The sequence below is a fragment of the Lagenorhynchus albirostris genome, chromosome 9 (assembly GCF_949774975.1).
Source record: "Lagenorhynchus albirostris chromosome 9, mLagAlb1.1, whole genome shotgun sequence".
In the NCBI taxonomy this organism is placed as follows: Eukaryota; Metazoa; Chordata; class Mammalia; order Artiodactyla; family Delphinidae; genus Lagenorhynchus; species Lagenorhynchus albirostris.
In genome coordinates this window covers 10908173-10934619 of record NC_083103.1, presented here as the reverse complement: position 1 = coordinate 10934619, position 26447 = coordinate 10908173, and the positions used below count along the sequence as shown (strand labels likewise).

At 45.1% G+C, this 26447-nt stretch overlaps 1 protein-coding gene and 1 non-coding gene across 3 annotated transcripts in view; both read right to left on the bottom strand.

The window, feature by feature from the left end:
• The window catches only part of OSBP (oxysterol binding protein), a 34103-nt gene extending 9036 nt beyond the window's left edge, over positions 1–25067 (bottom strand). The window contains exons 1-10 of one of the 2 annotated variants that reach the window (XM_060159083.1): positions 24930–25067; positions 24524–24575; positions 18037–18245; positions 15203–15453; positions 10599–10797; positions 10242–10344; positions 9863–9917; positions 9535–9666; positions 4606–4851; positions 4205–4325 (exon numbers count right to left, since the gene is read on the bottom strand). In XM_060159083.1, coding sequence (XP_060015066.1) covers positions 4205–4325; positions 4606–4851; positions 9535–9666; positions 9863–9917; positions 10242–10344; positions 10599–10797; positions 15203–15453; positions 18037–18232 — 1303 coding nt within the window. In that variant the 5' untranslated portion in view covers positions 18233–18245; positions 24524–24575; positions 24930–25067. Of the gene's footprint in view, positions 1–4204; positions 4326–4605; positions 4852–9534; positions 9667–9862; positions 9918–10241; positions 10345–10598; positions 10798–15202; positions 15454–18036; positions 18246–24523 lie in introns of both variants that reach the window. The other variant, XM_060159082.1, reaches the window with a different exon arrangement.
• On the bottom strand, positions 17328–17469 carry LOC132526617 (small nucleolar RNA SNORA48). Its single transcript, XR_009542610.1, has one exon. It is a non-coding gene; the product is annotated as a small nucleolar RNA SNORA48 (small nucleolar RNA).
• Positions 25068–26447: the final 1380 nt, after the last annotated feature.

Here is a 26447-nt window from a genome sequence, read left to right as displayed (position 1 = left end):
CAAATAATCTTCCCAAGGTCACAGAGCTAGTGACAGCTAGAGCTGAAGTTCAAAATAAGAGCAGAACATGTGTACAGTCCAATGCCATAACCCTATATCCCACCCTGATGATGTACCTGTTGTTCTGCAGTGTCCCTTCCAGTTCACTGGGATGGTGGAAAAATAAAGAACACCCTGTGACTACCTTCGTTTATATATTATTGAAAACTTGACAATAAGTTAAAGATCCCAAAACTGAGCCATTTAAAATGTATAAAGGGGAAGACAGCCACTTGCAGAATGGTCGAGTAAGAACTTCCATGTATCAGCTCCCCAGTAAAATCAACAAGAACACACTAACAAAAGTGATCAGAATCAACTTTTTCATAACTCTGGAAATTAACCAAAGGCTTACAATACTCCAAGAAACATTTACTCAAGAAAAATGGCTGGCTCTCAGTAAGCAAAATGAGCTCTGTGGCATTTAACTTGCCCCATTCCTACCCTTCTCTCCCCAGCTCAGCAGTAGCCTTGAAAACTGGTAGCCTCACAGTCATGGTAGCCGTGAAAACCAGCAAGCAGTCTAGCAAACACTGGAGGGAGTAGAACATGAAGCTCCCAAAGCCCAGCTCCAAAGTACGGTCATTCTCTGACCTATCTGGTGGCTCCCAGTAAACTCCCACTCACTGGGCTTATCTTTAGTTGATCTGATTCCGCACTGCTCACCTCAGCCTTCTTCCTGGGGCAATTATCAAAACAATCCGTGGCAATTATTTAACACAACAGCTGCCACAGGTGGCGATAACAGTTGGAGCACTTGAAGAAATAATGGCCCCAAATTCCCCAGATTTGACGAAAAGCACTAATCTCCACTTCCGATAAGTCCAGTGAATGCCAAGTGGATCAACTCAAAGAGCACCACACTGAAACCGACCGACCCGTAATCAGACTAGAAAGACACAGACAAACAGAGGATCCGGAAAGCAGGAAGAGAGAAGTGATGCGTCACACACAAGTGATCCTCAGAAACCACGAAGGCCAGAAGGCAGTCGGATGACGCGTTCAAAATGCCGAAAGAAAAAGACCATCAAACCCAGAGTTCTATGTCCAGCAAAATTATCCTTCATAAACAAGGAGAACTAAGACATTCCCAGAAAAACAAAAACTGAAAGAATTCCTGGCTAGCAGATCTGCTCTTCAAGAAATGCTAAAGGAAGTCCTTCAGGCTGAAATGAAAGCATACTAGGCAGTAACTTAAATCTACCTTAAGAAATTAAGAGACCAGTAAAGGTAACAGCAATTAAACTACATAAAAGACACCAGCATACATCTGGTTTTTGCGTATAACTTTTTTCTCCTATATGATGTAAAAGACAACTACATGAAGCAACAGTTATAAAACAATGTTGATGGAATTATAATGTAGAAAAATAGTTTGCATGAAAATAAAAGCACAAAGGAGGGAAAAGGTAATAGATCCACGTAAGTGCAAAGTCTTTATATCCTGCTGAAATTCAGCTGGTATTAATCTGAACTAGATCATTAGAAGGTGTTAATTTTAATACCCAGGATAACCATAAAAATACCTTTAAAAATTATAGTGAAAGAAATAACAAGGGAATTAAAATGGTAAACTAGAAAAAAAATCTATTTAACACAAAAGAAGGAACGAACGGCAGAGTAGAGGAGGAACAAAAAGGACATAAGATGTACAGAAACAAAATACCAAAATGGCAGATGTAAATCCTAACTAATCAGTAATTATAATAAATATAAATGGATTAATCACTCCAATCAAAAAGCAGAAATTGGAAAAATGGAAAAAATATAGAAGGAGGACTTTCTGACTAAAGTGCTGCTGGGGCAAATTCAAGGTGCATGGAGCCCAGCAGTGTCACTGACACAGAGATCAACAGGCTGAGTGGTTGTTTCATTCATAATATCGAATTGTGATTCTTCTTGGGTTAGAGAACTCCAAACTATAAAATAATCCTCTATGTAAATGTATCTCCTTAAACTTGAAGCTACCACCCAATTCCAAAATGAGTGGATGAGCAAACTCATATTTACCCTCTACCGCAGTCTTCATAATTTTGCAAACTTCAATCATATTTCCTAGAAGCATTCTTTTTTCCAGTCTGCAAGAATTCTAACCTTTTCAGTCAATTTTACTGGAAGACTCAGACTACCTTCCACCACCTCAATAAACCATCCACCTGCCTACTCACTCACACCCCTGTCCGTCTGTCTTTCTTCAATGGCATCTCTTGGCCTAATAATTTACCCTCTGAGAGTTGAACACCACTGAAAATGGATCGAACCCATGTCCCCTGCATTAGCAGGCGGATTTCTTAACCACTGCACCACCTGGGAAGTCCCACTATGTCAATTCTTGTTCAATCTCCCTACAAAGGCTGGGATCTTTGTTTTGTTCACTTGCATTTCCCGAGCACCTTAGAACCATACCTAGTACGTGGTAGGTATACTCAGTATCTAATAGATGGGGTGACTTAAGATAATACATCCTGATGAATCCTTAAACAACCAAAGGAATGAAATCCTATCAAAGATTTTTTTAACTCTAAAAAATTAGATCTACCACTTATATCATGTTCCTATAGTTATTTACCCCTCAAAGAATTCTAGATTAGTCAAATTACAGAGAAAATGCACAGCACATCGCTGGTAATTTAGGTTTACTGCCGTTTTTAAAATGTATATAAACTTCCTTAGAATTAAATACATATAACCCATCCCTTTAGCAATCTTCAGGGGGCCTCTGAAACCCTTCTGCATGGATGAAAGTTATACTGCAATATGACCACTGACACCCTAGTTCTGCAGATTAGGTGTGAACATCTCAGGTGTTTACTACTCTTAACCTAACACACTTCGGAAGCTATCAGCTTCAAAGACAGTTAAGCAATTAGAACCTTTTCAAAGGTTCTCAGTAAAGATCAAGACCAAAATCACTTAGTCCCCTTTTCATCTAAGGGCCTCTTGCATATTAACCATGAGGCAACAGAGTTAACATTTCAGTTTCTTGTCTTTTTTTTTTTTTTTTTTTTTGCGGTATGTGGGCCTCTCACTGTTGTGGCCTCTCCCGTTGCGGAGCACAGGCTCCGGACGCGCAGGCTCAGTGGCCATGGCTCATGGGCCCAGCCGCTCCGCAGCATGTGGGATCTTCCCGGACCGGGGCACGAACCCGTGTCCCCTGCATCGGCAGGCGGACTCTCAACCACTGCGCCACCAGGGAAGCCCTCTTGTCTTTTAATATGTTACGAATATCCCTGGATTTTTTTCTGGCTAATTTCTAGTTTGCACTGTACCTGCTACATTGTTTCTGAGAGAAAGGGGGATTTATTAAAGCAGAAGACTGTACTGCAATAACCCAGCACTGCAGCTCTGCCACATGAAAGACTAGAACCAGGAAATGGAAAGCCATCGAGAGCTCAGGCAGTTGCTACCAGCGCTGTCTCTAGGGAGCCACTTGCTTTCTCTCTACCTGCTTTGTGTTTCTTTTTCTGCAGACCAACGTTCACTCTTCAGTACACACGTGGCCAAATGTGGCTGGCTCTAGTTCAAAAGAGCATCAAGAATCTACTACCCTTTCTGAATAATCTCATTTCCCCTAAAGTACAGACACACAAACACTGCATACTAGGATTCCTATTCCCAGGCCTGACCTTTCTGATCTTGGTGCAAAATTAACTTGTAATCCAATAAGATCTTTTAAAATAAAGTTTCATTTTACCTGGAGTTCAGCTGTCACATAAATGACACCTAACCCCTCCGGTGGAGGAAGAGTGAGGGGAGAAAGGAGAGGAGGAGGGGGGGCTACCCAGGAACCCTAACCTTTTGCAGTCACAGGAGTTCTGATCTATAGAGAGAAGCTGATTGCTAGGGTAATGGGGTAAACAACACCAACTGAAAGAATTTTTTAAATGCATGCTAAAATGTGTATTCTAAGATAGTACTTAAAGATGCATTAAATATAGCTAAGAAGACAAAGAACTTATGACCGGATGGGTCCTTAAAGAGTCTCACACACACCCCCACCCACCCAGAGCTGAGAAGTTAAATGATCTGCACAAAGCTAGCTTGTACGGTTCAGCGCCTGAATCAGACCTCCAGGTTCCTGACTCCTGAACCAGTAACCGCCTCCATCCTGCCAGAAAAGCTTTCCTTCCTGGAGCACAAATGCTTACAAAGATGGTGGCCTTACCAAGCGGCATAATGGAGAGGTATTTGCCTCGGAACTTGCTGGTGATTTTGATTTCCTGACGCAACGTCCAGCCATTTTTGGACTCAGCGTGGTGCGCAGCCGCAGGGGGATGATGACTCACCTTGAAGAAATCAGTGGTTCAAATTAAAAGGAAGAAAGGAGGAAAAAAGATACTGCCTATTAACTGGTGATAAACACCCCAAATTCACACTTGACATTTTTACACCCATAGCAGTAGATGAATACCAGGGCCTCCAGTGTTGAAGTCCTGAAGGAAAAGAAGGCAGTTTGAGATGACGGGGTCTGGAATTTCTGCAAACGTTAACACCCAGGGGTATCAACCAAAGAAATCATCCCTTTCTTCAAAAAGGAGACGTGTCACAGTCCTGAGGCTCCTTTACCTGCTCACAGAGGGATCGGTACCCATTCTCCTCTAATCGGTCTAGCTCAAAGGTCTCCCCAAGGAGTGGGTTGAACGGCTTGCTGGTACGGAAGACAGTAGTGGAGTAGGAGGACACGGTGAAAGCTGCAACATAACAGAGCTGTTCTAGAGAGTTCTCACACTTTGCAGCTCGGTCTAACAGCTCGTGGTATTCCAGATCTTCAGTAAGGCGCTGAAGCATGGATAAGGGCTCATTAAAGTTTACCTGTCAGGAAAAGAGCAGATATAAAAACTCTGTCCGCACATCCAAATGAGACAATTTCTTCCTTTCTTTTTTTTTCTTTTTGCAGTCGGAGGGAGACACATATCAAGATGTCAAGATGATAAAACAAATCACTGGGAAAAGAAGAGGCCTTTGCTCAGTAGAGCAACTCCAAGATCTAGCCTGAAAGCAGCCCATTCTCCTCGGCCAACTGTTCATGTCAATGAGTGGTGGAAATTCCATTTTCATTTATTTCACTAACTGGAAGCACTCTGAGATGGGAACCATGCCTCTTCTGCCTACCACTGCATATCCAAGAGCCACTGATGCCTGGCCCATGAGAAACTGTCATCAAATAGGTACTGAATGAATGAATAAAAGGAGAAATGGACTTCAGCACAAGTATACGCAGAGAAGAAGTTAGGTATTTAACATTTTTGAGGGAGGAAAGAAAGGGTAGTAAATTCTAAGTGCAGTCGTGTCCTGACTAGTGGAAAAAGCATTACAGTAGTTAGCTTCCACTCCCAGACTAGACCATTGCTGAGTCTCAGTTCAGTTCTACGTCAGGCAAGGATTCTGCTTTCTTCTCTGAGGCTGGACAGTTGTGCTTCTGCAGCTGGAGTATTCATGATGGGGGCTAGGAGAGGGCTCTGAGTGCTTCTACCTTTCAAGTTTTAGAGCCAGCTTAGGGCACTTAGCCACAGGATGAAGCAAGTGTGTGTCTGCGCACCTCTGTTGGGCAGAAGATGTCCATTCGTGCCACAGATATTTATTGAGCCCTCACGTGCGCCAGACCCTATACAACTCAGCAGGTATAGAGAAGTGAACAGAAGAGACATTGTCCCCTCATCCCCCAAAGAATGAGCTTCTAAGTTGACTGTCTGGAATTTATGATGACTTTACTACTTTAAAAACTTACTATAAAAAGAGGTTAGGTTCCCAGGCTAGTCCATAAAGCTTATTTAACCAGCAATACAGCTAAATACGCCTGAATAGCACTAGCCTGAGTTGAGTCCAAAGAAGAGAGGAAGGAAGAAAAAAATGTCCTTTGTATTGAATGGAGCTGACCTAAAGCAAAATTTCAGTTAATAAAACAAACAAAAACAACACTTTTCTTTCCTACAGTCCTACCTCTTTTTATTTTTCTGCATTTTAATCCAACCTTCTACCCCCCAATCTCGGAGTCACATACTACCTTAATGCTTACTGCCCTCCCAATTATGAAACATCTTGTAATTTCCACTATAACAAACTTTGGAAACAAAGTATAAAGGAAAACATCTACTTGAAATACCATCACCCAAAGATAACCACTATTAATAGTTTCATATTTGTTTCTATGCATTTATACATAAAAAAAATACTAGAGCCTGCTTTTTCTGAGAAATATACTAAGCATTTCTCTGTGAAAATTTCCCAAGGGGGAAGTAGGATCTACCCTGCCTCAGCTAAAAACACTGTACCACACTCCAAAGCCATGCTGTCCGCACAGAGAAAAGCACTATGATAAGAAAAATGCACACCGAGGGGAAACGGCTGGACAGAACTCAAATCCTCAAGTGTCTTTTTAAAAGACGGTACTTATTAACTATGCCAACAAAATCTCTCCGTGGCAGAACTGCAGGCAACATGCAGTAACATTTCCATACATTTCGAGGAAAATGAGACAGGTGATGTGCTCCGCTGGTGGCTACAGGACAGATGAGAACCACCTGGGCCTAGAATCAGTATATCCTTACTTAGCCCATCACCGCTTATCACACACACACAGCCCTGCCCCCCAACAGCTGTTCCAGGAACCACAGTTTCTCTGAAAGGGCCAAGCTTTTTATACTGGTCATTTTATCCCTCAGAGGGCTAACAGGGAAACAAACAAATCTGAGAATTTACAGTGGAAAGAAGCAGGGCGTTAGTTATATGGCTGATGGAGAGCTGGGCAGCATAACATGACAGCCTGGAGATTAGCAGCGGCAGGAAGCCATAACTGCTGACAGGCAGGAGGAACAAAGAGCAGCGGTGGTTATTACCGCAGCGCAGAGGCCAAGGCGTGCACAGAAGCTAAAGCCTCAGGGGGGCCTGCAGTGGAAACTAGAGCCACACAGCTGCTGCCAGAGCATTGCCCAAGAGAATGTAGCCGGGGCGGGGAGTGCCCTGGGACTTCTCCCATCCTCCCGCTCCAAACTCCTTCTGGTGCCTTGCACTGGTGGAGCCCAGCCAGAGTCAGCAGGCATGGAAGCCTGAGAAACACAGCCCAGAGGGATCAGCTTTCCTGTGACACAGCACAGAGCAGGGCAAGGGTGAGGACCAGATCCACAGGCCAACAGGTACCGGACTGCACATTCCTTGTAACGATGTCAACAAGGAAATAATGGTAAAGTAGGACAGAGAGGTCACCTGGACTCAGAACCTATCTCTAAGCAGAAACTGCATTTCTGAGGCTGCAATTTCCAGCCTACCTCTCCACCACTTCCTTCAAGGCACTAGGCAAAGAAGCGGGGCTTCTTTTCAGGCCCCTAGTCAACCACTTATTTTATGCTTCTCCAGTGTGCTTACTCATGGCCATTTCCTGTCTGGAGGTCAACATTTTTCTAACAGAAATCCTATGCACTTACATACAAATCTATTTTTTTTCCAAGACTCAGTTAACTAATTACTTTAACATTTGCTGAATGATATATATGTGCCAGGCACTGGCTAAGCATCAAGGATATAAAGACCAGTCTCTGCCTGTGAAGAACAGTCTATGGAGAGAAAGAAACCACTCACTGGTCCATCAGCCCCAAGAGGCTAGGAGAATGCTGTCTGTATGCCGTGCAACCGGCTATGGGCAGAGCCTGCAGCCATGCCCCACTCTCCATTCTTCCCTTCTTCTACAAGTAGTTGAATCCCCAATTTTTAACTAGGTCATGCCACCAAGAACAGAAGTCTTCATTTCTAGTCTCCTCTCCAGCTAGCTGAGGCCATATAACTAAGTTCTGGCCAAAGAGATTGAAGGCAAAATGGTTCATGATATTTCCAAGAAGCACCCTTAAAAGGCAGGACATGCCCTTCTCCTCTTTCCCTCTTCCCGCTGACTGGAATGCGATCCTGGCGGCCCGAGTTGGAGCAGCCACTTAACACCTGGGAATTGAGGCCACAGGCAGCAGAACAACAGGACAGAAAGGAGCCTGGTCACGACAGCGTGGAGTATTGTACCAGCCCTGGACCACCTACTTCTGGACTTTAACGTGATAATGAGTTAAGCTAATATTTGTTGGCCAGCTTTTTCTGTGAAAGGTTATATAGTAAATATTTAGGCTTCGAGGGCCATACGGCCTCTGTCACACCTACTCGGCACTGCTGTTCTAGGATGAAAGCAGCCACAGGCAATCTGTGAATGAATGAGCATTTACTGTGTTCCAATAAACCTCACGGACACTGACATGTAAATTGTATATAATTTTCACATCACAAAATATTATCCTCCTTTTGATATTTTTCAACCATTTAAAAACATAAAAACTATGCTTAGCTTGTAGGCTGTACAGATGGCAGCCAGATGTGGCCCCAGGGCCACAGTTTGCTGCCCCCTGGTCTAAACCAACATATTTTGGATTCTTTAAACTGAACCTATACCTGATACACTGATACAACCCCAGGCAGCTAGGCAGTCATTAAACTCTTGGGGAGTGAACCAGCAAGTTAAACCCACTGTCCAGAAATAAACAGTGGCACTTGTTGGAACACAGGGAAGAGACGGCTCACCCTGACCAGATGCACGGGTGAAGGTCTGCTGAAAGAGACGACACGACAGTCGAATCCTGAAAAAAAGGGTATCAGCCAGGACAAAAGAAAAGTGGCATAGGTGGGTGGGAAGCTGATGAAAGTTCGGGCAGAAAGAGCAGTGTGTGCAAATGCCCTGAGGGGAAAAGAAAAAAGATGCCGGTGAGTCCCTGAAGGTAACTCCCAAAGACCAGAACACTGGGCACGTGTATGGGCGGAGCCTTGTCCTTGGGGAGGAAGTATCAAGCCCACTAAGGGACCGGGACTACTCTCAAAGCAGTAGGAGCTAGTAAAGGACTTTAAGCTAAGGAATGACATGACTACATTTGCAATATTGAAAAGATCCCTTTTGAAAACAGTGTGGACAGATTGGAGGAGGGCATGACAGGAGGCAGGGGGGTCAGTCCAAACACCTCCTTCACCGGGGAGATGGTCCACAGCTTCCTGGTTGGAATGAATTGGTTTTGCTTTGGTCTCCCCAAACCTTTGTATGCACAGTACTTCCCATCATAGAAATGAATGTTTTCTACATGTTTTCATGTCTGTCTCTCGAACTACATGCTTCTTGAAAACAGAAACGATGCTGAATTTTATCTTTGCAGGTCCTCAGCACATCTGGCATAGGAATTTGCTCATAAATAACTGTTACTGAACAAATGCATCTGACTCTAGGTGATCTGGAAACATACCAGATCCCTAGCGAAAATTAAAGCAGCTAGTTTTAAGGGATCGTTTATGACTGTAAGGGTAACAAGGACCGTGCCACAAACTGCCACAGGAGTGGGTGGAGGCTGTCCCGGCAGCGCTCCTCTGGCCGGGGCCTGAAAACTGCCACAGGAGTGGGTGGAGGCTGTCCCGGCCGCACTCCTCTGACCGGGGCCTGAGAGGACTTCCGGGCAGAGCCTGGTTGTGCAAGACCCTCACCGGCATGGGGATCTTGGAGAGTTCTTTTCCGATGCAGTTCTTCATGATGCTCCACAAATTGAGGCTATAGTTTGGCTTGTATGGTATCCTCGTTCTCTTTTCCTTCTTGGTCTCTTCCAGCTGATGCTTGTACTAAGCGCAAAAACAAAGCCATTCAATCACTCACAAAGAACAGAAAACCCAGTATTTATAAGCTTCCCTTCCCCCATGCTTAAAAAAAAAACAAAAAAAACCCCAGTACTTTCTGTTTCTCTTAGTACTTTATAAGCAAATCCTTGGGAATGACACCTAAGTCCCCCAGTCTTGGTAATTCCCAAATAAGAGTTACCTGTTCATCAAGGCTGATGTCACTGCTGGCTCCACTGATGTTGCTGCCAGTACGTCTACACAGATGGGAAGCATATGAGAATTAGCATAAAGATCAGAACTAGAGTTTGGTCCTCACCATGTCTTTACAAAGCAGAATGCTAAGGACACGGCACAAATTTATTGATGAGTGATCGAACGACGACACTTAGAAAGCAGTACGTATGAATAGACATCTCTGGAGAACTTGTTCATGTAAAAAAGCTGACAGTCTTCCACTTACGTAAGGAAAAGAGTCCATATCTTAGTAAACAACTATGACACTTCCACTGAAATATTTCTAACCTTTCCATGGCCAGATATGCTCATTTTGCGGGGGGTGGGAATCAAGAATGACTTACTTGTGGCCCAAATTTTCAGGCATGGTGATGATCTCAGGAGCATCAAAGAACTCATTCTCGTCATCCTCATCACTCACGTCTCCTTTGCCGGAGCAGCACTGACCTGCAAGGAGGAAGCCGCATTTGTTTCCTTGGGCTGCATTTATCAAAACCTGGCACAGCTGGAGCTTTCAAATATTAACCACAAACCTAGTAACAAATGGTAGAAAGCAATGGGGAAGTCAGAAGAATAAAGGGCTCGAATTCCATCTCACATGAGTCGCTGATTCTGGAGAATCTGGAGCTCTCTCTATCAGCTGCAGAAAAGCATGTGGCTAGGATCAGACAGGCCGTCCAAGAGCCAAGCCAGCAGCTCACCTTTGCCAGAAGCAGCGCCACCAGGAGCGTTTGCTGGCAGCACCGTGGCTCCTCGGAAGGCTCTCTCCAGGTGATTGTGCTGCTTTGCCAGCTGCTCCAGGGTCTCTTCCAGGCGGATACGCTGGTCCCTTTCGTACTGCAGGGACTTCTGCCACTTTTTACTGTGGGTCTGGGCTAACACAAGGAAATCTCTGCAGGCCTGTATGGAGAAAGAGTCGATATAGGTCACCTCAACTCAGCTAGTCAGAGATTCCCCTCAGGCCTCTGTAAGCCCAGTAAGTAACTTTATTCTGGGAACCTGAACTAGCAAATTAAAATGAAAGGCCTTCCCTGTTATTTCACGGTATCAGGGACAGCCAGCTCCATGACACAATCAAGGTCAACTCCAGAAAAAAATATTGAATGTGGTTGTCATAGTTCTTTCATATTTTCCTGGTCATGAGGACCAAACAACAAATACCAAGTGAGCAACAAACCTAGACAAAGTATTTGTGCAACATCACAAAGGGCAGCTATGTGAACTGCTCCAAAGAAGAAACCTATTGACTAAAAGGTGAGGAAAAGCATGGGATAAGCATGTATTGCTTTCAATACATTCTCAACTAAACTCAAGTCACCTAAAACTGAGGAATTCAGACACTGAGAACAGGGAGTCTGCAGTGAATTAAACCAAATATGGGGAAATTTAATTGGTTTTTATTTTGGTCACTAAGATAACAACTGATCTTAAAAATTAGAAGCCTACCTGATGAATCGAAGAAGAGATCTAGAGACAAAACACAAACCTGACCATATTAGTCCCTTCACTGGCTCCCCATCGACATTAGGACCAAATCCTAACTACTGGTCATGGACATAAATGGCCCTTGTATCCTCCTGTCCAGGCAGCTGGGCCCACCCCTGCACCCTGCCATGGAGCCACCCTGAACTGCTCACCCTTTCTCAGACATGCAGATTTCTTTCAGGCCTGCCCATCGGAGCACGTGCTATTTGCTTGGCCTAGAATGCCTTCCTATCCCCTTTCTCTGTTTGGTCAAGTCCTCTTCATTTCTTTAAGATCTATGGCAAATGTTACCTCTTCTGTGACACCCCACCCAACCCCATCTCTCCTCTACTTTCCACAGCACTTTGCACATATTTCTATTTCACACCATCCACAGCAGGATCGTGACTTTCTCTCCAGATGGACTTGTGAGCCACCTGAAGACACCGTTTACAGCTTATTCACATACTTATCTCCAGCTCCTAACCGAGCTGCTCTGTACATAGCGAGAGCCTGATGCAGTTTGCTTAATAAATAAAGGAAGGGAGCAATGTAAGCTTAAAAGTCTATACCCTGTTAAAGAGAAACTAATAGGTAAATAGAACATCTACTCCCATGGTTTCAACCTTTGCCTATGGGCTGATGCCTACTAAATCAGTAATTCCAGCTCTGCGCTCAGGGAGCTGCAGACCAGACTATCCAATTGCCTACTCAATGGCTCAGAGTAATCTCAGAATCAGTGGGTCCCATATGAACTCACCATGTTCCCTTTCTGACTCTGCATCTCCATCCCAAGAACAGTTCCAGGGCCCTTCCACCTGCCCAAGCCAGAAAACTAAGAGGGATCCTTGATTCTTAGTTTTCTTCCCTCCCCACATCCAATGATCAAATCCTACTGATTTTTCTTCAGTATTTCTGGACTCTGTACATTTCTTTTGTTCCTCCACACTCAGAAGCAGTATAGAGGACATACTCTGGAATTGTCACAGCTCCATCCTACTATCTAACTACGGAATTTTTAGCAAGTTACTCATCTTCCTCATCTGTAAACAAAGTGAGACAACAGTAGCCATCTCAAAAGTTGTTGCTTAACATGTAAGCACTTAGACCAGGCTCACAGTAATCATTCAATAAGGTGTTATCTATTAAGAGTTAAGCCTGCATCAAAATCGGTCTTATCCTCTTCTAATCCACTACTACCAAGCCCATTGGTAGGATCTGCACACAGCCCCCCACCCCCATACTTAACTCCTCTTCAGCCTTATCTCTAGCTACTTCCTTGCTTGGGTAACAGTCAACTGCAAGTGGTTCCCAGACTCTGGGAGAGAGGGAGGGATCCACACACACCTCACCTGGATCAACTCTCTTCCCTCACTTCCTTTGAAGAACAGGGGTCACAACTCAAAGTTAGTGAGAGAAGATTATATGCCAGGCACTTTACTGAACACTCGACATCCACTATCTAATAAGAGCCTCTCCACACCCTGAGAGCAGCTACTAGGATCATCACCATTTACAGAAAAGGAACTGGGGGCACCGAGGGACTAGGGTGCCCCAGGTCACAGAGAGGGGAACTGGGGCAGTTGGACTTCAGGACCCCAAACTCTTTGTTGCCTTTTTTTCATAAGAAGACTCTCTCGGGTCTTTCAGAATTTATCTGGGGGGCTACCTTCTCAGATCCTCCTGGTCTGAGCTAGACAATCCCATGGTACTAGAGCACAGCAGCCTGTGCTCACATCTCTCCTGGCATGCAGCACACTCCATAATGATCTGTTCACGTCTCTGGCCCCTCACTGGACGGTAATCTCCCTGAGGGCAGGGACCACAGCCACATTAGTTTTATATCCCCAGCACAGTGCCTAGAACACAGAAGGTGCTCAATAGGTGTTCACTGCATTAGCAAATGCATACGCTAACAGTGTCAAATGCGCTCCCCTGCTTAGCCTCACCCTGATAATAAGAAAAGCTATATCCTAAGCAAGCAAGCAACTGCGTGAAATGAGTGCATTCTTCCTTTGCTATAACACTGCCTGTTTAGAGATGTGATATGCTAGCATGTCAGTTTTAAGGCCTTGCCATCATCCCCTAAAAGGTATAAAGGAAATAACACAGGGCTAAAAAATGCATTTCCTGCAGTAACTGGCTATAAAAGGGGCAGAGACAGTGCACCCAGAGAGAACAGAATGAGAACTGACACAAACTCTGGATACCTAGAACTCAGGGAAAAAGAACTGTCACCAGGAACGAAGATAAGCATATTTTCAAGAGAAAAGTCCAAAATAAAGTTCTAGTTTTATGAGACATTTTTAAATCAAGAGGTGTTTTATTTAGCAAATTTTTCCTATCAGAGTAGGAAAAAAATTGTCATGGAGCAGGGTGTTCACCTGACACGGATAAAAGGTTAACAGATGGTTGTGTCCTGAGCTGTTCTATTTCAAAAGTATATTTATTTACTACTGATTAAATGACCTGTATGATTTATGAGGTTTCCCTGATCACAGGAGGACCAGAAAAACAGGCACACAGGCACCAAGAAGTACGAGAGTTTGGAAAGAGAGCACACGACCCAACATCAGAAACACAAGCGCCAGTGCTGGTCTGCAGAATGGTGCTGGGAGACACTGATCTGCCTGCAGTCCTTAAGGGGACAAAATAATTTCTCTCCTCTACTTCGTGGGAGTCGGAGCACTGAAGAGAGTGTTCAACGCTTCAGAAAATGACACGAAAGTGAAAGTTACTACAACTTTCTATTAAGAAACAAAGGGGTTTTAAGTGCAAAAAAAACAAATTTTCCCTTGGTCATAGGAAAAGACCTTCGATCTCTAAGAGCCACGTGAACGCAACTAATTCTAAGCAGATGCCTTATTATCACTCCTCAAACAAGGAAAAATCTGACCCTAGTGAAGTAAGTTCATCCCATTTAATTAGATAGGAAAACAACAAAAACAAAACCACCACCTGCACAAGCCCCTTCTCAAAGAGCAGTGTTCTCACGTGCCGTATGAAGCATCCTCTCGTGTTCCTATGCGGAAGCTGACGAACCTGCCGGGTGAGGATCAGTCGCCAGCAGAGGAAAAAGGGCGCTGTTTAAACTGTGCACTCATTCCATACCTATCACCCAGTATCGGACACACGTCACCAACGTCAGTGGCACGTTGGGTTTACCTGGAGCCCTGCACCCAAGCAGCCAAAGTATTCCCTAAAGCAACGACAGCACCCGAGCTAGTCAAAAGGAGGCAGCAGCACTGGCCCCTTCTTTTGAAAAGAAAAGTACCCAAGGTTGAATATTTTGTCTTATCACCCAGAATTACCCCTCAAATCCAAGACTCAAGATGGGACTAACCAGGATTACAAGGTTCTCACTAGTACTTAATCCAGCCCCCACTTACCACACTGTAGGCCAGGGTGCGTTAGCAAAGTAGGGGTCAGACTCCAACCAAAATCTCAAAGAACATGGAAGTGGAAAGGGCCCATGAAGACCTTTTAGTTCCAACAGATTTAGAGAAAAATAGATAGATAGATAGATAGGTAGATAGATAGATAGAACCACAACCCAGAGAGGTGAAGGGACTCAACTAACATCACCATCAGATGCCCTGCTGGTGGCAGACGCAGGGCTGGAGCAGAGTCCTCCTGACCATTCAAGCAGAGCGGGAATGTCATTCCATCTGTGCACCCTGTTCCATTTCATGCAACAAAAAAATGTAACTCAAATCCCTTGAACGATTAAGCAGGACCTAACGTCCTATGCTTTACCAACTACAATTTTCCAGCATTTGGGAAGAATTACATTTCAAAGAGGGAAAGAAGCAAAAAGCAAGGCAGACATGTGCGCGCTTACGTTGATCATGGCGTTGGACGTTATCCTGAAGAGCGTGGCCCGCTCGTTGACCTGTTTGATCTTCTCGTTGCTCTCGGCCGGCAGCCGCAGGGACTCCAGCTCGCTGAGCGAGCGCTGCAGTGCCGTGCCGTGCTTGGCGATCAGGTCGTTGCATGTGCTCAGGTCCTCCACTTTGCTGGACAGGGTCCGCAGGGTGTTCTGCAGCTCGGTCTTGTCGGTTTGTGAGACGGACTCTTCATCTCCTGACTCATCTGTACGGGCGGAAAGGTGAGTGATAGGACTCCAAGCCCAGGGCTGAGAGTCGGAACCCTACCCACTCTGCCCACAACCAAACTGACACTCTTCAGGCTGTGCGTTCTGACCGACTGAGAGCTCACCATTGCCAGGCGATTCGCCTACAGGTGGTCCACAGCCCACCTGTGTCACAAACAGCTGGGGTACTACTACTTTTTTTTTCCTGGGACAGACAACAATAAGCAATTTTTCTGCTCACGCTTTTTTTCCTTCTAGTTTTACTGACATATAATTGACATATAGCACTGCTACAAGTTTAAGGTGTACAGCATATACACCTTACATATATTGTGAAATGGTTAAAATAAGTTAACCTCCATCATCTCATATAGATACAAAAAGAAGGTTTTTTTTCCCTTGTGATGAGACTTTTAGGATCTACTCTCTTAACAACTTCCAAATACACCGAACGGCAGTGTTAGCTACAGTCATCATGTTGCATTTTCATCCCCAGGACTTACTTATCTTATAACTGGAAGCTTGTACCTTTCTTTTTTAATCTGTTTTTTTTTTTTTTTTGGCGGTGTTGGGTCTTCGTTGCTGTGAGTGGGCTTTCTCTAGTTGCGGCGAGTGGGGGCTACTCTTCGTTGCGGTGCGTGGGCTTCTCGTTGCGGTGGCTTCCCTTGTTGCAGAGCACAGGCTCTAGGCGTGCAGGCTTCAGTAGTTGCAGCACGTGGGCTCGGTAGTTGTGGAGCACAGGCTTAGTTGCTCTGCGGCACGTGGGATCTTCCCGGAACAGGGATTGAACCCGTGTCCCCTTCATTGGCAGGCGGATTCTTAACCACTGCGCCACCAGAGAAGTCCCTGGAAGCCTGTACTTTTTGACCACCCTCCTCCATCCCCTCATGTCCCAACCCTGGGGTTCTTCTTAAAGGTGCAGTCTCTGGCCCCACCCCCAGAAAAACCTTGATTTGGCTGGTGTGAGGCAAGGTCCAGAAATCTGTACTTCGAATAAGCTGTCTGGGTAACTCTGATGCACATTGAGGTTTGCGAACCAGTGACCCAGAGGACAGGATGGAGAAGCTATATGGCTCTTGGGGCTGGGAATGAATTATTGAGCCTTTTAACCCTAGCTTGAGGGTCCCAATCCAGTCACACTGATTATTAGTGCAAATCCACTATCATCTGTTGGGTGATCAGTGGGCCTGTATGACATGGGTTGAGAACTGCAGTCTAGATGCTCTCTGTAAACCATGTCCACACCATCAAAAGACTCATTAACGTATCTTTTCTAAAGGAGAACTCAGGAACTTCAGGATGAGCTCATCTGACACTAAAGCCACCCCTGCACTGAAAGCTGTGCAAGGTCTTCTGTTAAATGACTTTCAAATAATAAGTCAAGCAGAGAGCTGTGTTGTGCCTCTTGCTATCAGTTTTGTCCTTAACACTTTGTAACTGCAAAGTTCTTTTCCAGCAATGTCACTTCCTTTGGGGGAGCTAAAATCAGCACTAAAATCAAAACAAAAGAAACAAGGAAGGACCTGCCCTATCTGTTAGGCAAACAGGCAGGGCCAGAGTCAAAATATAACCTGTTACCCGGAAATTTACAAAGCAGCAAACTCTCCTTTCATTGCTTAAGAGATATTAAACACAGCACGGGAAAGAACAAGGGGTAAGAAACACAAGAGATGAACAGAAGTTAGCAGGTGAGCGTCTTGGTCAGCTCTAAGTGAACAAGCTCAGAATGACTAAACTATCAACATCTGCAGGGAAATCCTACCATTTTCCTTTAAGAAAAATCAAAACATAATTAGATTGTTCTTGTTAGTGAGACTATGGTAGCAAAACAAAGATTTTTCACAGAAAATGTCGCATATAATGATTATGTTTTTAATGTGCCTCAAGCATGAAACAGCCCTGGCCACCAGCCCAGGCACCAAGCTGGGCCGGACAAAGGGCTGGGCACTCCTCTGCCCAGACTGATGTAAGAGCAGCGCCACCCATCAGGTGTCTCTTTGCCCACTGCCAGGGGGTTTCACATACAATGTTTCTGGCCATCTACGAAGACTGTTGGTTTCAATTCAACCAGAAAAGAGTTAAGTAAGAAGATGTCAGGAGAAAAGAAAAAAGTAAGGACAGATCCAAAGTGTGAGTTGTAATAATCCTGACTGATCTATCAATAAAATAATTATTTCTCAAAATTTTAAGGTAGTCAGTTGGCATTAAGAGCCAAAAGGATAACATATGCTCCTAAGACAGCTTCCCAATCTGAACAACTCTGGCATTTGGGGCCAGCTACCTCTCTGCTGTGGGGCTGCCCTGTGCATTGGCAGGAGGTTCAGCAGCACCTCTGGCCTCTACTCCCTAGAGGCCATTAGCACCACCAATGCTCAGCCTTCGCCAAATGTCCCCTTTGGGGCAGAATTGCCCCCAGCTGAAAAGCAGCACTCCAGGAGAAATTCTGCCTGGTGAGCAGAAGGCTGAGACATCCAGGAGATAGCTGCTAATTAAATGACAATGACAATGAGGGACAAAATAAGATTCGTGCATAAGAGGGGCAAACAGAATGTTCCCCAGACACAATATTCTTTGCTCCCTACCTGATTCTGCCAGCATCTTCACAGCCTTGGCCTTGGCCAGTTCTAGGGCTGTGACCCAGCGCTGCCGCTCTACTTCTGAGCTCGCCTTCAGATGGTAGGTCTGAGCACCCCCATTGGAAATGATGAAGTTGCAGGAGTCCTCCACTGTGATGTTGGCTGTGGCGAGGTTGATGGTACCACGGCAGGTATGTCTCATTTCTGCCTTTGACCTGCAATAACGAGCCAAAGACAAGCTAAGTAGAAAGTTGATGCGTGCTTTATCCTTCATCACATTCCATTTCATAACTCTAAGCCTTTCGAAAATACAGCAGTCTTAGGAACTAGCAAGTTCTAATATTTCCCTCAAATGGCTCCCTAAAATTCAAAAAACAATCAGTAGGGATTTCCTTTCAGAGCCTATAAGATTTTATTGCTCTGCTGTCCCTCTCACCCTTAGCTTTTAAAGAATAGGCTTCACTGACGGATAACTACATACGGTATTAACCCAACGATTTTAAGAGTACAATTTAGTGAGTTTTGACAAATATATACAATTGTGCTACCACCTCCACAATCAAGATGTAGAACATTTCCATCACCCCAGAAAGTTCCCTCATGCCCTTTTGCAGTCAGGAATTACCTTTTACTTAGCAAGATATAATTATGAAATAGTGCTTTATAAACTCATGCAACAAAATTCTGTAAAATAATCTTATTCTCTAAGAGAAAGAATAGCTCCATTTTACATGTATTGAACAACCCATTCCCCCAACTATAACTCAGCCCAAATGAAATTCTCATACTACTCTTAACAACTATCTTGCAGAAGTGTAAGGCACCCTTAGACGTTTAGAGTATTAAATACTGACTACAGCTCAAATGATATGAAATAGGAATAACTAGCTTTCTGTGGGAGTAAAGAAAGAATAATCATTAAAGAATCACCAGGTGGTATAATCTTTCTGGAATATATTCTTTCCTAAGGTCCACTGACCTCTATTGGTGGGAACTCCTAAGCCATCCTATTAATAGCTAGGAGAGATTCAGCAAATCTGTTCTCAGAGGACTGGGTATAAAAATTTTCCCCATTTCTACTGACTGACAGTTCTATTAATAGACTAACTTTTGAACTTTACAGCACTGGTTGGTGACAACAAGCTACAAGAGACCTGGCATAAAAGATCAAGCTGCTAGCACAACTGAGAGTACAGGGCAAACTGCTCATTTCCCCCACCCGCTGATTATGCCCAGGGACCTGCATGTTGAGACTGCAGTTTTTCCCTGACCAACTTGGAACATAAAGAGGTCAAAGTCCTTTGCCAACTGCCACAGTGCAAAGCAGAGCCGTTTCTCTTTCACGAGTGCCAAGCGGCCAAACATACCTGGCACGTCCAGAATTCCTGCATGCCAGAGATGACACACACTCCATCTCTGGAAACTAAGATTTGGTGGCTTTGAGAAAGTCTGTGTGCTGTGTTTAGGAAGACAGATTTGCTATCGTTCGGTTTGTCCCATGAAACTGGTTTTTCTTCCTCAGATGCACAAATGAGCAGTAGGGGATGGCCGGGGCGGGGGGCGGGGGGAGGGGGGTACGGGTCCTCAATAAACCAGGCCATCTTCCATCGCGCCCGCGCCCGCACCTGCCACACTGTAACGTGAATCCCTGGTTTTTCTATTCTTACCTCCCCTCCCCTGCCCCCAAGCTTCAGTTACATTATGAATAATGCAGGCTGAATTACAGACCCGCAGCTGACAGGCCAGCTCACCCTTGCTTTCTACTCCAAAGGTGTTGCTTGGACCGTCTACCACACTCCTCACAACGTGTTGGTATATTCCACAAGCCACTTCCTAGGAATCTCTTCTGCTTGGGTCATCTTCATGAACTAAAGAAGTTTCTCAAATCACATAATGTCTGTAGCAGTTTCTAAAATACCAAAGAACTCTGGAAGTAGGGCGGGCTTAACTTCGGAGCTCTTGGGTTCAAGCAGGTACACCTATGCTTATAAATGGTGAGTGCAGAGGCGAGAAAGACATGCTTTTCAGAGTGCAAGGTAAGTTCTTCAGGCACCTCAGTATTAGGTGGTATTTTCTGGTTAGTAAGGTCTTCCCTGAAAAGGCCAGCCGACATAGTAACTCAGTCTCTAGAGGCTAGCCAGGAAAACTAATACTATGAGCTTGTCATGATGTGTCTAGGAGAGCTGGGGTTCTACATATGGTTTTAAGTAACCGGAGATCTGTGTAACTTTGTGAGGAAGAACAGGATAGGTAAAAAGAAGGCTTGCCAAAGCCTATTAGGACAGTTCATCAGAGCATGGGTCTAGGAAGTACTCAGCTAAAAAGAAAACAGTATTTTGTAAAAGGTTTTAGATACAAGATACGATTGGTTTTGGAGGCAAGAAAAGCAGGAGGAAAGACGAGTTGGCTAAATAAGGAGATGGGGACCCAAAGAACCTGTTCGAAAGAATAAACTACCAATTCGTTGATAGGAAGTACTTCAATGCGATTCTGAGGGTAGTGCGTAGATTTGATAACTTTGGATCCTGTTGCTTGGTTGGTGTGTGGGTGGAACCATCTTAGCTGGCAAGGACAGGCCCGTGGTATATTTCCCAAAATGTGGTTTGATATGTTTTGGAAGTAGTTTTAGCTGTAGTCAGACAGGTACCACTAGCTACTGTAAGAGAGAAGTGAAAAGGGGTTACAAGTACTTAAAAGATAGCAACATATAGGTTATTACTGTCCAACCAAGATCAATACTGATCAAGACTGGTACTGGTCAAAGACTCAACTGGGCTAGAAAGCAGATTTGATTAGGAACTTGGATGAGGAAAAATGACCACACATTAAGGCCCTCAGCTGATACACAACTTCTGAAAATGGGGAATCAGTGTTAACAGTGACTTACAAGCCAAGTTAGGACATGAATCAATTGAACATTAGAATGATGGCCAGTGTAACAGGAAAACATGAACCTGAGTAGGGGAAAAACTCTGGAGCAGACTAAAATTTTAGATTTGTGATTTAACCTTAAACTGATAGTCCTGGATCAGTAATTAGAAAGGGTTAAAATGAAAATCAACTCTGAATATAATAATGCAAATGATATACATAAGCCAAAGCAATCCTGAGAAAGAAAAACAGAGCTGGAGGAATCAGGCTCCCTGACTTCAGACTATACTACAAAGCTACAGTAATCAAGACAATATGGTACTGGCACAAACACAGAAACATAGATCAATGGAACAGGATAGAAAGCCCATAGGTAAACCCACGCACATATGGTCACCTTATCTTTGATAAAGGAGGCAAGAATATACAGTGGAGAAAAGACAGCCTCTTCAGTAAGTGGTGCTGGGAAAACTGGACAGCTACATGTAAAAGAATGAAATTAGAACACTCCCTAACACCATACACAAAAATAAACTCAAAATGGATTAAAGACCTAAATGTAAGGCCAGACACTATAAAACTCTTACAGGAAAACACTGGCAGAACACTGTACGACATACATCACAACAAGATCCTTTCTGACCCACCTCCTAGAGAAATGGAAATAAAAACAAAAATAAACAAATGGAACCTAATGCAACTTAAAAGCTTTTGCACAGCAAAGGAAACCATAAACAAGGCGAAAAAACAACCCTCAGAATGGGAGAAAATATTTGCAAACGAAGCAACTGACAAAGGATTAATCTCCAAAATATACAAGCAGCTCATGTAGCTCAATATCAAAAAAACAAACAATGCAATCCAAAAATGGGCAGAAGACCTAAACAGACATTTCTCCAAAGAAGACATACAGATGGCCAACAAACACATGAAAGGATGCTCAACATCACTAATCATTAGAGAAATGCATATCAAAACCACAATGAGGGGGTTTCCCTGGTGGCGCACTGGTTGAGAGTCCGCCTGCCGATGCAGGGGACACGGGTTCGTGCCCTGTTCCAGGAAGATCCCACATGCCGCGGAGCGGCTGGGCCCGTGAGCCATGGCCGCTGAGCCTGCGCGTCCGGAGCCTGTGCTCCACAACGGGAGAGGCCACAACAGTGAGAAGCCCGCATACCGCAAAAACAAAAACAAAAACAAAAAAACCACAATGAGGTATCACCTCAGAGCAGTCAGAATGGCCATCGTCAAAAAATCTACAAACAATAAATGCTGGAGAGGGTGTGGAGAAAAGGGAACACTCTTGCACTGTTGGTGGGAATGTAAATTGATACAGCCACCATGGAGAACAGTATGGAGGTTCCTTAAAAAACTAAAAATAGAACTACCATACGACCCAGCAATCCCACTACTGGGCATATACCCTGAGAAAACCATAACTCAAAAAGAGTCATGTACCACAATGTTCACTGCAGCACTATTTACAACAGCCAGGACGTGGAAGCAACCTAAGTGTCCATCGACAGATAAATGGATAAAGAAGATGTGGCGCATATATACAGTGGAATCATTAGCTATAAAAATAAACGAAATTGAGTTATTTGTAGTGAGGTGGATGGACCTAGAGACTGTCATACAGAGTGAAGTAAGAAAGAGAAAAACAAATACCCTGTGCCAACACATATATATGGAATCTAAAAAAAATTGTTCTGATGAACTTAGGGGGAGGACAGGAATAAAGACGCAGACATAGAGAATGGACTTGACACAGGGAGGGGGAAGGGTAAGCTGGGACGAAGTGAGAAAGTAGCACTGACATATATAGACCACCAAATGTAAAACAGATAGCTAGTGGGAAGCAGCTGCATAGCACAGGGAGATCAGCTCGGTGCTTTGTGACCACCTAGAGGGGTGGGAGGGAGATGCAAGAGGGAGGGGATATGGGGATATATGTATACGTATAGCTGATTCACTTTGTTATACAGCAGAAACTAACACAACATTGTAAAGCAATTATACTCCAATAAAGATGGTAAAAAAGAAAAAAAAAGAAACGTAATACACAAGTGTTCACAATTAATGTGGCTTAAGCAGTGAGGATGTGCTAAGGCATTTTCCACTGTTAGAGACCAGATAAGCCTGTGTTCCTACTTCAACAACCTCCAACCCCCATCATTTTTTTTTTTTTTTTTAGAAACTGTTCATTCTCCATCAATCCAACTCCCATCTTCAATTTCCTCTCAAAATTCTTTAAGAGCCAATACAATGGAGTTGGTGGAAAAGAGATTCGTTCACCCAAACCCTCCTGGTGGCAAAGTGACTACTGGCAGAGGAAAAGAAATATAGAGTGAGCCGTTCTTAACAACACTGTTTTGGGGCCCAAATAGAATGGTCTTTATAAAAAGATTTCACTTAGAAATGCCATTATATTAAGCAAAATCTCCCTTACAGGGAACTTCTATACATTTTGTATAAAATATACATAGTATCATGATCTATAAATGTACTAGCTATGGATAAGTAGTTATCTCTATATCTGACTGATCCATGTAACACTAACCTGGGTTTTAGGTTGTGTTGGTGTGAAAAGAATTAGTTTCAAATCCTGACTCAAGACCTTGGGAAAGTTGCCCAAGCTAAGTCTCCGTTTCCTCATTGGTAAGATGGGAATATCTCCTAACTTCCAGATTGTTTTGGGGAGTCAAAGAATACCGTATGTTAAACACCCATCCAAACTGTCCAGCACTCAGGAAATGTTTATGTCCTGTCTCCAAATCCAGTGTCCTAACCTCTCTATCTATAGTAACATGAGTAGCCAAAAGCATGTTATGTTGTGAGAAGATTGTGGGTCACCGTAAAAATATACTGAACATCCCAAAACAAGCATTTTTGAACAGAAGTAGTCATACAAAAGACACGGACTCTTCTCTTAATGAAACTTAAACCTCACTGACCAGAGAGATCCCATAAATACTGGATGGAACACTTAATGATTCCCACAGGAGGACGTGGGGCAGGCAGAAAGAAACACTGGAGTGCACTTCTCCATTCTGATCTGTCCAGAAGGCGAAAGCCTAGGCAAATCTTGGAGAGATAAAGAGAGGGGACAGATACCGAGGCCATCCTACGCGTGGTGTCCTTGTGCTTGAATGTGGAGAGAGCAAAGGCGGGTACATCAAGGGCTGCTAATAACCTTGAATTCTGGAGACTAGGCACAGAGAGCTAAGCCTTGGGACTTTTTACAGTAAGTTCCTTGCGAGCGGTGCCTGGACTTTGCCCTCCCATACGTGTCCCTTAAACACCTACAACAGCGCCTTCCTTGCAGAATTAATCACTGCACCGATGCGCTGTTGGAAACACAATGGAAGAGTAGATGCTCTCTGAACAACTGGAAGGGCCAGGGACCGAGGGGAAGGTATGGCACTAAGGGTGGATCACCCAGGTGGAGCGGTTAAGTCCTGGGGCGTTCACTTTCGTGATGGTGGACTCGTGTCGCGGGCTGTCAAAGAGCGCAAGTGAGGAAAAGGGGCCTGGGGCGACCTTGGCTGCTGCACGTGCTGGAGAGGGTAACGGAACAGGGGCTGTGGGCTGCAGTGGGGGACGGCGCCCCGGAAGCAGTTACCTGTAGTAGCTCAGGAGCCCGTTGCTCAGCACGAACCACCGCCGCTGGTAGCCTTTGATATAATTGGTCCATTTGAAGAGCCAGCCCTCGCGAGCCGAGCCCGAACCCCCAGCGCCCGAGCCCCCCGCCGGCGGCGCAGGAGCCGAGCCCGCCGCCGCCACTCCCCCGGTCCCGGGGCCCGGGCCGCCCGCAGCCACCGCGGCCACCGTGCCCGGGGCGATCCCAGAGCTCGGCCCCGAGTCTCCGCGGCCACCGGCGCCGCCTCCTCCCACCATGGGGGGACCGGCGCCGCCGCCGCCGCCGCCCGGGGCCGCAATGGCTGCCGGGCCCGGGCCCACTACTCCTCTCAGCTCCGTCGCCGCCATGAGCCGCCGCCGCCCGGAGATACAGGACCGGAACCGCCTACGAGAGCCGCCGTCGCCGCCCGGAGGGCCCCACTCGGCTAGCGCATCAGCCGCCGCCGCGCAGCGTCCCCGCCCAGCCAGGCCGGCCGCGGGGAGGAGGGCTCTGCCGCCGGGAAGGAGGAAGTCGATTGGTGACGCTGAGTGTCACTTGCGGAAGACCCCTCGGACATTGGCACTTCTCTTGGGCCTGTCATTCCACCAGCGCCCAGTGAGAGCCCGTGGTGGGACGCTTCCGCCAGGCACGCCGTTGATTGGTGCAGGTGAAGGCCAATCAGACTCATGAAAAGCTCATTGGTGCTTTCCCGAAGTCTCCAGCGCTCAGGGTGGACTCGAGAATGCAGACTACCCAGCCAGTGTGATTGTCGATTGGCTAGTATTTCTGCCACTCATTTTGGTTTATGCCTCCGTCACCGCCACGTCACCCCCTCCCATCACTTTTCTCCTCGCCCCTCTTCCGCCCTTACGGATTGGTGGTTCGTATCAGCTGCTCAACCTTTTCTACCATTTGCAGAAAGAGTTGAGGAGAAAGGGGAGGAGTGTAGTCGCCACAGCCTCAGTTTCATTTTTTATTGGTTGGAATGGATGCCACTCACAAGTCGGCGGAGAGACGGAGCGGTGATTGGAGATGATTGGTTCCGGGAATTGTCTGTGAAAGCAGGAGCATATCAATGCTAACCAATGAAAGAAACAGATTGAGAAAGGGGCAGGCCAGGGCAGCCAATAAAACCAGGGAAGGGCACTTGCGGGGCGTGCTCGCCTGCTTCCACCTTTGTGGAAGTTTGCGAGAGGCGAAAGCGAGTCAGCTTCTTAAAAACGTTTTTTGATGTATGGGCAGTGTTGGGAATCCCTCTCTCTGAGTTAAGATTTCCATAGTTTCTTGTTGAGAACAGTGTTTCTCAGTACTCAGCCCCTGCCTATGTCTCTCCCTTCTAGGGCCCCCTTCTAGCAGCTGGCTCCAAGCTGGAGGCCTGAATTCCTGGGGAGCCCAGAAATGTCTTCCCCAGTTTCCTCCTGAATCCACCATCCTAATTCCTTTGCCTGGTTTGCTCATCGTCGCACCACACCCCTTATCTCTTGATTGTAGACTGTTATAAGCTTCTCCTAATTCTGTTCCACGAGTTTCTGACCCAGCTGTGAGGAGAAAATAGACTGGAGAAGACCTGACTTTACGTGTACTTCCGAACGGCGTCTCTAACAGTCCTAAAGGCCCTTGTTGGTTTTAGCATCATAAGCGCACACATATATGCTTAACTTTGCACAGAGAATAGTTATTTTTAGATAAATTGACTTTGTTTACACATTTATGAAAGTCATAAATTCAGTAACTCATTTAACGTTTAGACGTTGTGAACTGTTGTTACAAACGGAGCTTTGGGGGGAACCTGATATCTGTTACATTTTGCTAGTTTTGCTGGACAAGAGAAATAGCTGTTAGACGTTGTAAAACAAATTGCTTTTTCTTGGCAATGTGCTTCACGGTATCAGGAAAATAAAATATTTCTTAAAAGATCCTTTTTCTG